Genomic DNA, 12,670 nt, shown 5'->3' on the forward strand with positions numbered 1-12,670 from the left:
CCGAGCGCCCCCCACCCCCAGCCCCTTCGCCCTCCCTCGCGGGCGCCTTCCTGGCGCCCTGGCGGACGAGGCCGAGAGCGCCCTGGCCCCGGGGTTCAAGGGCTCTCCGGGTCCCCCGCGGCCCCCGCCCTAAGCTGGGCCCCCGCCTGCCCCACGCAAGCTCGCTTGCCCGGCCCACTCCCTCCTTCTGGTCGCTGCCCCGCCACTTCTTCTTCTGCCTGCCACCCCGAGGGACCATGGCGAGGTTCAGCTGGGGATACGGCGAGCACAATGGTGAGCGCCTTCCCGCGGATGGGAGGGGTGAGGGAGGGGGCTCTGCGCCGAGGGGGACCTCCCCTTCCCGGAGTCCGCTGACCGCACTCTGCCAATCCACACTTGGCGAGAAACTTTTCGGTTTGTCTTTCGAATGAGCAGCGCTCCCCGGAGCCAAACGCAGGAAGCGGAGGGAAGGCTTAGTCCTGCGTGGACAGGGAAAGCGTCTCGGAGGCTGTTGATAGTGGGGGTGAGTTGGCGTGCGTTAGCCCTGTCACGATACCCCAGACCCCTAAATCTTCAGATATGTCCCCTCGCTTTCATTTGAAAAGCCGAAAACTTTCTCTAGTAGTAACTATTTATCAATCAAAGGCACCGAGTTTAGAAATCTGAGGACATACTTCAATGAATTGAGGACAAATTTGCTTTCAGTCTTCTAAGCTCATTATCTCTACGGGGAAACAAATCATGGAAAATATTTGAAAATATACTTAAGAAATTTTAATGACTTGAATTGCAACATTGAAGATTTACGTTGCCTTCTTGTCAACCAATGTACCGCAACTTTCTTAATAGCTGTTAACTATAAAATATTCCCACAGCAACTTGCAGTTGGTTGACTGGTACTGCTGGTTTTAGCAAGATTTTAGGTTCTTTCTTAGAAATGAAGTTATATTTTAAGCTACGTCTGCATGCTTTCTCCTTCTCCTTCTATACATCCTTTCAGAGACTGAGGAATTAGCAAAGGATCATTGACATTGTAACACGTTGGTAAAAATGTGTTTATTGATGCAACCAACAGTAATAATAAGATGTATACTTTTCTTCTTGTATATCCTAAATTATCAAAAGTAAACCATTTTTCTTGTCTTTATATTAAACTGAACTGATTATTTTCAAATAACCATTATTTGAAATGTTTGCAAAGTGACACCACGAAAGCCTTACAGTGAATCACTGTCAAAATTAGGTCTGAGAATAATGATAGTAATAATAATAATACTTTCTTGGATTAACATGCATATTATTCAGCAGTGCTGTATAGTTAATTTTATAGAAAACTTACTTTCACAAAGAAACAAAAGTTTCATTTCTAATAGTAGCCTTTTTGAGGCTATGGCTAACTTGCCAGTTAAAAAATGGCAGCAGGTGAAAGTTAGAGTTTTAATAATAAAAGGTATAATTTAGGTGGATTTCTCTTTGAGACTACAATTATAATCTTATATTTTGCTAATTTTCAATTTATGTTTGGGGAAAAAACCTACAAAACAAATTTCTTTTAATTTCCCTCTCTGCTGGAATAATTTCTGTTATTGTTATTTAATAGTCACTGGGTGTTAACAGTGCCCTCACTATGATTAGGAAGGAGAAGCGTATTTTCAATCAATGAGTATTGATTACTCTTTAATATGTTAGAGAATATTGGCTCCAATGAAGTGCATCTGAAATTTTAAAAATCCATCTTAGAAATATGTGAGGGAGATTAAGAGGTACAAACTTCCAGTTACAAAATAAATGAATCATGAGGATGAAATGTACAGTGTGGGGAATAAAGTTATGTAAACTTTCTACCTAAAGTAAAAAGTTATGTAATATCTTTGTATGGTGACAGATGGTAAGTAGACTTATCATGATGATCATTTTGAAGTGTATAAAAATATTGAATCACTGTGTTGTGCACTAGGTACTAACGAAGGTAAATTATGCTTCAAAAACAAACAAACAAACCTAGAGAAGAAGAGATCAGGTTTATGATTACCAGAGTGGGATCACTCTGGGTGGGAAGGGGGAATTGGATGAAAGTGGTCCAAAGGTACACACTTCCAGTTATAAAATAAATAAGTACTAGTGATTTAATGCACAACATGCTACATATAATAAACACAGCTGTATGTTATATATAAAAGTTGTCAAGAGAGTAAATCCTAAGAGTTCTCATCACAAGGAAAAAATATTTTTTCTATTTCTTTAATTTTGTATCTATATGAGATGATTGATGTTCACTAAACTTATTGTGGTAATCATATCATGGGGTATGTAAGTCACATCATTATGCTGTACACCTTAAACTTACATAGTGCTGTATGTCAATTATATCTCAATAAAATTGGAGAAAACTGAAGAAAAAAATGAAAATTTGAAAACGTAAAAAACAAAATTCATCTTAGAAAAGCCATTAACAAGGAGTGATTTTTTATTTCGGCTAAGAATTGTAGGACCATTCCCTGCTTCTAGATTCAATAGCTTTCTGAGGACCACACCTTTAAGTAAATCAACCTTGGCAAAATCCTATTGGAAATGTGTTGTATCCTGACTGGGCAAGTTTTGTTGCTTGTTTTCAGTTTAGACTGGCAAGAGCAGTGAATGAGCAGATAAAAGGAAACTTTAGCTGGGAACAGTAGCAATGATAAAATGGAACATCAAGAAGTGAGGCATTGGAAGTGGTTACCACCTTCACAAACAGCTTACAACTTCTTCCACAAACCTTTGACAGTTTTATTAGTTTAGTTCAGGAAATGTGACAATCACTGAAAACTACCTATCTCTATGGATATTCAGAAAGTTCCTGAATCAATGGAAGAACTTCTGTATATCTCTATAACTATGTTTAAATGGGTTTAACGTTGCACGTAAAAGGCAAGGGAAATGAACCTACCATCATGGTTAATAGATAATATTGACTAACGCAAAGTGCTATTATTTTTATCTTATTTTGGCTTGCCTCTGCTTTTGAAAATAGTTCTGGTTATAAAGGACTGGAAATAGGAGCATAAAGGAATTAAGAGGAGAAAGATGCTCTTTCCTAATTGGAAAAAAGTTAATATATTATGACATATGTGTTGCATACTTGAAATCCGATTCTCATTAGGTTAACTCATACTTGTGGGCAGTGAAATAGAACATTTTTTTCACATGAAAAAAGGACGAGATTGTATACAAAAAGAGTGTTAGAAAGGTAAATGAAAGTACTTAGTAAATAAGGAAATGCAATGCCTTTTCTGTAATAAGATGTAACAAAGGACTTTTGATGTTCAAGTTGCTTTCAAGTCCAAAGTGTATGATTCATAAGAGAGCAACTTCTAAGTTATGTGTGTGGTTATGTATTCATGCTATGACTTTTTTATACCTGAAGCATATGTAAAAGAAAGAATTTATGCTTTCTCTTTTGCAAAGAAGAAGAGTAATAACGAGCGTTAGATTTAGTGATTGAAGCTGTTGGTAATTGTGATATACTTGCATTTCTTGAAATTTCATTCTAAATCTTATCTTTAAAAAATATTTGTTGTTGTTAGTAACAAATGCTTAATTCATTGTCGTGCTGTGTCATTTTAGTTACTACTTGACTTTTAGAGAAATCAAGTTAGTTGGTTAGTGGAGTAGGGAAAAGCTTAGTCAGCAGCCATGCTCTACAGACCTGGTGGAGGCGGTATAAATTGCAGGCAGAGTAGAGGAGGAAATAAGAACCTCTAACCTGTAAAGTCTGTAGACTGGCTTGGAGCTTACTTGAAGCTGCAACCTTGCTGTTGATTTTGAGAGGCAGAACTTGAATGAGTCTCCCAGAGAAATGAGAGTAGACAAGGGAATTGTCTGTTTGTCGCTTCACCTCAATTTATCAAACCTGTGTTTGATTTGGTAACTTAATGCGATTTTGACTTTGTGAATGAGGACCGGGATGACAATTGTACCTTGTATTGGAATTCAAATGTAATATTGGCAAAACAACCCTGGAAGGACCTTCCGAAATATAGAAAGAGAGAAATAAATTGTTGCCTGACTCTACTGCAGAAAACCAACAATATTACATTTCCTGACATGGTGCAGTCATTTTATATGTGAAAATTTTACATATTTCCTTAGTTTGCCTGTTGCACATTCACAGGAAATTGAGCTGAGGACTGGGTGACATGTGAAGATACAGTGAGTGATAGAAGTGGGGAGAGCATTTTAAAGAACTACACCCTTTTTTGCTACACAGCTTCCTCAGCTCCATTAGTTCTTTCAGCCCATAAATCTGACCTGTGGAGCTATCACAGCTCATTCTTGGAGCTGAGACTGAATCTCATTGTTTTCAATGATGAATTGTACTGTTGTTTTTAGTTCAGTAGAAGGCATTTGTGAAGTACTTTATAAAACTTACATGCTCTTTTGTCTACAAGGGTGAGTTTAATTCTGAAGATGAATTAAGGCAAACCAGGAAGTTTCCATACCTATAATAAAAGCAGCTGGTCTTGTAAAACAAAACAAAACAATTAGATGTTAAAGTGCTGAGGGTAAAGATCGTATTTTATTAATCTTTGTATTTTCTTCAATGTCAAGTACAGTGCATTGCACTCAGCAAGTATTTGTTGAATGAAATAACTTATTCAGTCCTTTTCTTTTGGTCCTATATGTTAAAGGTCCTATTCATTGGAATGAATTTTTCCCTATTGCTGATGGAGATCAACAATCTCCAATTGAGATTAAAACCAAAGAAGTGAAATATGATTCTTCCCTCCGACCTCTTAGTATCAAGTATGACACAAGCTCAGCTAAAATCATCAGTAATAGTGGCCATTCCTTCAATGTTGACTTTGATGACACAGAGGACAAATCAGGTTGGCTTTTCTTTTTTTTCTTGGTTGGGGTGAGGAGCTTGGTTGATTGGGTGGCACATTCTTATCTTTCATATTTGAACTACCTACGCACTGTGTGTTCCTTATGAGTACTTTGCTAGAACTTGTAATAAAAGTTTTGTTTGATTAGTTCATGGAATAATGTCTTTCACGCGGTGAATAAATAATAGACCAACCAAAAAAAAAAAACTAGTTTATTTGTTAATTTAAAAACTGAATGAAGTAGAAAAGAGCATTTCCTTTTAAAATGAACATTTAATCCTTATTCAAGTATACCTCCTGCCCAAAGAATAGATGATATCAAGTTTAAAAGTAAGATTAAAGAGAAGATCAGAGAGAATCATATTTTGGAACACTTTTTAAGGCTTCCTACAAATTATTTTTATTTTAAGTCTAATATTAGGATAATGCTGTATTTATTAATGAAAAATAAATTTAAAAAATCCTTAATTGGAAGAAAGTCTTCACTTATTCATTAAGCTCAGATTTAGTTTAGTAATAATATCTTGTGTTTATGTAGTGCTATATTGTTAGCAAAAATTATAAGCCCATGACACTTCTTCCTCATATTTGTTAAATTCATAAAAGTGATTCGCTTTCATCAGAGCAACTTAAAAAATGCATAAGGAAAGATTAACACGTGGTATTTTTCAACTTTTGGGTGGGTGGAGAAGTAACCTCACTTTTTACATATATTAAATTGTCTTTCCTTCAGGCCCTCAGTTTTATGAATCTGTATTAATAGATATGGTTGATGTGATGGGTACATTATAAAAGTAGTCCGAGGTTTCTAAGTACAAAGTTTATACCACCCATACTGGTAGTTTGATACTGTTTATGATCTCTCAAACAAAAAACTGAGGCTATCCATTCCTACTTTTAGCATAAGAAATGATTAGATTGTACTTCATCTAAAACTTTCTCATAAAAAACCTTAGTCATAAAAAATTCTTACTTTAATTTGCTCAGTGATGATCCTGGTCTTCTCTCTCTCCCTCTCCCTCTCTTTCCCTCTCTCTTCCTCTCCCTCTCTTTCCCTCTCTCTTCCTTTCATTTTCCCTCTACTTTGGGTTAATCAGTGGAATTAGTTTGTCTGTGTTTCCAGATTTGACGCTGCATCCGTGATGGGTAGTGTGTGCCCTCTCCCATAAGCAAAGGTCTCATTTCTATCTAGATCACAATGAAATTACCAGGGTTAATTGAAAATATCCATAAAGTACTTAGTATTCCTCTGAGACAGAAGCTACATAAATATAGGTCATGATTCTCGTTCTTTTGTCTCAAGATAAATGAAGAGAATGTTTCATGGTGATTTGGGGGATTAAATTAATTAAAACGTAGAAACCGCCATGGCTAAAATAAATTGTTGCTGGTTTTTCTTTTTCTTTGGTACAAACTATAAAAAACACAAAGATACTTCTGTAACAAGCCATTTTAACTTGAGTGAAACAGTCTCTATTTTATAAAGAAACCATTCTTACCAAGGTTAACTCTCAATCCCACCAGTCAAGAGACCACAGGCGTGAAAACTTCCTCATGGTCTTGGCAGGGCTTCTTTGGCTGGGCAGCTGCACAACCAGTGGTTAACCTGTGGGGAGCCACTCTTCAGAATTTTAATAGTCCTTTAAAAAGTGACAGGTAGATGTGAAATTCACACAGGAAGAAATTCATTAGAGACAACTCCTATTGTCTGTAGCAGACAAGGGTGTTCTCCCCCTAGCTTCTGGTTTTTCGGAACCCAGACAAGGTCCCCCCTCTCTGGGAATCACACCTGACTGGCCCCATCACCCCTCCTGTGGCATCCCAGGCCTGTCCTCTTACAGAACTTCCCACACTGCATTGTGACTGCCAGTTGGTTCTTTCCACTCAGCTAAAGGCTCCCTGTGAGGTACAGCTGTGTCTTACTCATTTACCTAGCATGGTGCCTGGCACACAGAGGGTACTCAATAAATGTATGTTTCAGTTAAAAGCATTTTTTTGGTATGATGTTTCCTGGAGGATATGGAAAACACCATGGTATAGCATTAGGGTACAGAATGCATTAGTATATGTAGGTGAAGTCCCGATAAAATTACAAACCACCAGAAACCAATTAATATTTACCATTTGACACCTAAATAGTTTAAACATTGGTGGATTATTCATTGTTTGAACATTTAATTTTTTAAAGGCTGTGGTACTAATTTTTAAGTTTTAATAAATGAAATAGTTCCTGGCATATAGTAAATACTCAATAACTACTAATAACTAGTACTAAAAATAATAATAAATGATAATGGTCTGTGTCCTTTCTGTGGATAAGATATGTTGTGCTGAAATTTTAAAAAGATGTCAAAAGGAAGGAAGCTGCTTTCTTGCTAAGAAAGGCCTACTAGGAATGCTAGTAACTTGATGGATTCAGTGACTGTTCTTTAATTTTCATCTCTTAAAAATTGTCAATTTCTCAGTTATAATCCTGTTATCTAGTTCTAGGTAACTGCCTGAAGTTAACCAAATGTACAAGATCTTAAATTATATATTAAAAAAGAAAAAAACCAGAAAAAGATTGGGGGGGGGTAAGCATACCTTAGTTGTGTGATCCACTCCCCCCCCCCCGCCCCCTGAGCCAAGATATACAGGAAACTAAATTGGTAATCTGTGACAATGATGTATTATAAAACTTTATTATAATTATGTTTCCTTCTGTAAGTTTCTTGAAGATAGGAATGGCCTTGCTCATTGTGTACTTAGCATTGAACACAGTTGCTGGCCCATTATAAGCTCTTAAGAATTGTTGAATGAATGAGTGATCAAAGAGTAACTTGGTGTGCACATGCTCAGAGCAAAGGAAGCCAGAAGCCAGACTAATGAAGACTGTCCTGGCTCTGAAAAGAATTCAAGCCCCAGTAGCTAGGACCATTCCTATCTTCGTTCTCTCTTTCTCTCTCTCTCTCTCTATAATCCTGGCAGATTTGTACTCTTTGTTTCTTCTTTTCCTAGATTCCAAGAAAAACATAGATGTTATGTTCATTTAGTTTTACTTCAGAGAACTGTTTACCATACAGTGATCAGTCCCTGACTTTTATTAGATTCACAAGTCCTAAGACTATGCTCTTTAGCGATGCCCAGGTCACTTCAGTAGCATCCTTACAAACTGAAGTTTGTGGGGGAGTGTTTCTACAGGTGACGTCTCGTTCTTACTTTATGTTAGTAACATTTATTGATCTGGGCACTGTCCTAGGCACTGGGTATACAAGAGAATGAGATCAATTCTGCCTTAAAGGAGTTTGTATCCTAGTGAGATAGACAGTAAATGCATGAACAGCCAAGTATTTTGCTTTTTAAATGAATTTTTTTCTGATTTTGTTTTGCCAGCCTTGCTTATAATTTTAGGCAACTGACTACAGTGTAGTTTCAGAAAGTGAGTAGAGTAAGCAAATTACTAACAATTAAAAAAAAAGTTAAGTTTAATAGAGTAATGCATATATTCCTAGTTGGTCTTTGCAGCATATAGCAAATGACAGAAATCCTTTTACTAAGTTATTAAAATTTTCTCAGACTTTAAAATTAACTCTGGGGCTTCCCTGGTGACACAGTGGTTGAGAATCTGCCTGCCAATGCAGGGGACATGGGTTCAAGCCCTGGTCTGGGAAGATCCCACATGCCGCGGAGCAACTGGGCCCGTAAGCCACAACTACTGAGCCTGCGTGTCTGGAGCCTGTGCTCCGCAACAAGAGAGGCCGCGATGGTGAGAGGCCCGCGCACCGCGATGAAGAGTGGCCCCCCCACTTGCCGCAACTAGAGAAATCCCTCGCACAGAAACGAAGACCCAACACAACCAAAAATAAATAAATAAATAAGCCTACACCTTTAAAAAAAAAAAAACAATACCAAGGGCATTTGTTTAAAAAAAAAAAAAATTAACTCTGGTTTCTTAATCTCTGTAGACCTCTTACATGAGAGTTTTATTTGGAATAGACTTTTTTAAAAATCTTAATGGAGGGATACATGAAGTATTTTATATATATATATATATATACATATATATATATATATATATGCTAAGTGTGATTTTGGAGAAATAATTACTAGTTTTCAAACATAAGATGGAAACAATATATATTTATTCATCTAGGTTGGAAGGTAAGATGAATAATTTGACTCTTGAAAACACTAAATCATCCTCATTAAAAAATAATTTTTGTCACCACTATTCATTTTATCTCATAGTTTAGCTGTTTAGTTGTTTTATTACAGACCGTCTCAACGCTGGTGATTAACCTTGGTATTGTGACTCATTTTTTCCCACTCTGTGTTCCTTTGGTAGAGCACTGCTCCAGGAGAGTGGTCTTCATGATTAGACATTTGCTCATCATAGTCCCAGGTTGGATATTTTAGTTAAAACACTCAAAGTCCAGATATGTAAAGAGTAAGGCAATCTCTGTTGCTTAACTAAGCAGAGCCGTGCTAATCTGGCTTTAAACCCTGGATTCAGAGCAGGCTTTCCAGAGATCAACCAGTACTCTTGGATGTTTCCCTAATAATGTGTGTGTTTTTTGGTATCACTTTCTTTCTCCTGAGCCAGCTTGTTTGCATCTTCTCCCAAAGTCAATTCCACATCGATCACTCAAGCTCTCTAATCTGCTTTTTATCTGTGAAGGAATGACTTCATGGTTCAGCTCAGGTCTTATTATGCAATAGCAAGGGAAAAAGAGACAATAGAGCTGTTGATTTCTTTTTGTTTGGAATGCCACTGCATCCATGCTATATGGAGTCAGGGAAATGTGCCTTTTAAATTAATCTATCTGTGAATCATCTTTGAAACTGTTTGTTTAAATACAAATCAAATATTTTATTCATTCCTTCATCAAATATTTATTGTGCATCTCCTCTGTGATGGTTACTGTGCTAGGTGATGGGATGGGTACAACAGAGACCCGAGCAGACGGTCTCTGCCCTCGTGAACATTGTTCTGTGGGAGAAGAAACAGTACAATTATCTGTTCGTGACAGAGTAACAGAAGAGTGAGCCCTAGAGTCTGGTGTAAGTGATTCTCCCTTCTCTTTTTTTTTTCAGAGGGCTCTGAACATAGCTATCTTTATTTATTGTAAAGAAATCTGGATGCAGATGAGTCTAAAGGAAGCCCCAACCATTCAACCTTACAAAAGATTTTATTACATACGCTCCCATTTTTTTTTTCCTTAGGCAGTTTCGGGAATTGTAGAAGTTAAAGAACATTCAGTCCAATCTCCTAATTAAACAGAGACAAACAATCACAAATACAGACAAGAAAGCTGAAGCCCATAGAGGCTTAAATGAGTTTTGAAAAGTGGCATAGTTTAGTAGCCAAGCTGGGACTATTCCCACGTCTGCTGATTCCAACTACTATACCAACTCTTAATTACTGATGTTCAACTTCAGCTGAGTCAAACCAAGTAAGGGAGAAATGAGTTCAGTTGTACTGGTCAATACAGATGGCAGTCTGGATCATTCTTTCTCCTACAGTATAGCTCAAAGAGGAGTGTGCCTTAGACAAATGTATTATCTTGTCCTTTTTTTCGTTGTTGTTTGTAGAAAACTGCATGCGATACCTCTTAACATCTTTTGCTTCTTATATAAGGTGGATCATTCTTGACAAATTTTGAGATTTTATATATATATATATATATATATATATATATCTTCTGAAGAGGGGGGTAATTTAAATCAAACTATTGTTTAAGGCTGCACCATACCAATCCAACACTTAATCCTGTTGGAATGTCAATGAGAGATTAGCAGTGCTTTTGATGTAATCAGCATGCGATGCTTCCATATCTTCACATATCCTTTAAAACATGCTCAATAAAGATTAATTGGGAGGAGACAGTTTAGGACTATGTTTTCTGCTAAAAAGCTTTTCTGTATACTTAAGATATGATTCTATTGCCACGATTTTAGAGATCATATGTGTTGAGGCAAAGTACTAAAATATACTCTGCCAAAGTGACAAAGATATGACGGATTATTTTAAAAGAGTTAATTTTGTCCTGTATTTCATGCTTCCCCAAGAAGATAGAATTCAAGTATAAAAGACATGCTTACTTTGCCAGTTTTTGTAGTAATCATAACAGCAATAAAATAGTAATAATAGCTAACGTGTCCAGCATGCTGACTTTCTGCCAGGCAGTGATAAGTGCTTTGTGTTCAATTTTTCTTCTGTTTTCACAACAGCATCAGGAGGAGGTAACGTTACTCTCTGGAGGCTATAGACAGGAGAGCTGAGGTTTCAAAGTTAAAGGATTTGTGCAAGATGACACAGTTAGTAAATACAGCGTGAGCCAGGTCTCCTAACGCTGAAGCCTGTTCTCTGACCGTATTGCTAGGCTGCTCTATCGTGTTCAAGATGGAGCTCTTAGCACATCACATTTTTATTTAGAGAGGCTGATATCCTCCATTAAACAGAGCAATTCTTTACCTCTACAAACTCCCAGTTTCTGCTACTTTTAACCAGTGTATCTGTTTTAATTTCCAAGATATTCCATAAAAATCTGTATTGTGGACTCTTTAACCTTTGAAAATGTTTGTTTTTACTCCTCATATATTTAAAAGTTGTATTCCTTTCAGACATCTGAATGACATTTATAAAAAATTCCTTGGAGGACATGGAGATGTTGAGTGATCCAGGGAGATGCTGTGGGTTGTGACAGGATGTGTAAACTTTTTTTTCTTGCTGACAATTTAAAATGTATTGATGTTTAGTTCTGCGTGGGGGTCCTCTCACCGGAAGCTACAGGTTACGACAGTTTCACCTTCACTGGGGGTCCACAGATGATCACGGCTCTGAACACGTGGTGGACGGCGTGAGATATGCCGCAGAGGTGAGCCATCAGACTTGTATTCATCATTCAGAGTTTTTCTATGTGATGGGATTTTGGGGACACAGAAGACAACTCTCCTTATGCCAGATTAGGTATCTCAGTGGCTGAAATCACTTTATTCTTTCAGCATGAGAGTTTATCAACATGAGAGCCACACGTTTGGCCCTTCTGAGTCTTAGAGATTAGGGTTTTTGTGCCCATTTTAGAAATGAATAAACTGGAGACTTAGAGAGACTAAGTAACTTATCCAGCTAGGAAGCAGTTGAGATGGCTTGAAACCCAGGTCTGTCTGATACCAATTATAAACTCTGTTGTATTTCCTGAAAAGCCAGTGAGAAGGGAGAGAAAGAAACATTTGGTTTAGGCCCAACTGTGTACACATTTGGTCCAGACACAAATATATACTAAGATCACGTAAAGTCCATATGATAGAGTTAATAGTAAGTGGCCAAGTTCCTCTTAGGGAAAAAAAAGTAAAGTCACAAACTCTCCTAAACTCTACATTACCTCTACAACCCCAGGTATTAAAATGGAGTCTGTAATTATTCAGGTCGTTGGTAAAGCAGAATAGGAAGAAGTGTTCATTGACTTGTTTTTTTCCATTGGGGAGTTAACTTCTTTTCCTTATAATCATATTCATTAATATATTCTACTTTTTCTAATCCTCTGGTTAAAGGACAAAGCATAATATACTTCAAGTTTTAATACAGTTAAATATTGCTAACACCCAGCTTTACCATGAGAGGAAAGTGAATTATTGTATGACTTAACCAAAGCTACTTATGTGAAAATATATAATGTGGCTTGTGAGTCGTCTAGGCAAGACAGAGCAAATGTTACCAGGCAAGTACAGTTTTTCTTCATTTTTCTTGTGATTACTGAGCTGTGGAGTTGAGACACTCTTTTATAGCCCTGCTGTTCAGAGAGATTCAGCAAACAGACTTCTTTCCAGTTTTATTTTTCTGT

General features: G+C 37.1%; 1 protein-coding gene across 1 annotated transcript in view; it reads left to right on the forward strand.

The window, feature by feature from the left end:
- The first annotated feature begins 236 nt into the window (after nt 1-236).
- The window catches only part of CA13 (carbonic anhydrase 13), a 28,397-nt gene continuing 15,963 nt past the window's right edge, over nt 237-12,670 (forward strand). Inside the window, exons 1-3 of the mRNA XM_061171669.1 lie at nt 237-273; nt 4,650-4,847; nt 11,586-11,704. Coding sequence (XP_061027652.1) covers nt 237-273; nt 4,650-4,847; nt 11,586-11,704 — 354 coding nt within the window. The remainder of the gene's footprint in view (nt 274-4,649; nt 4,848-11,585; nt 11,705-12,670) is intronic.

This window comes from Eubalaena glacialis, chromosome 17, assembly GCF_028564815.1.
Source record: "Eubalaena glacialis isolate mEubGla1 chromosome 17, mEubGla1.1.hap2.+ XY, whole genome shotgun sequence".
Lineage (NCBI taxonomy): Eukaryota > Metazoa > Chordata > Mammalia > Artiodactyla > Balaenidae > Eubalaena > Eubalaena glacialis.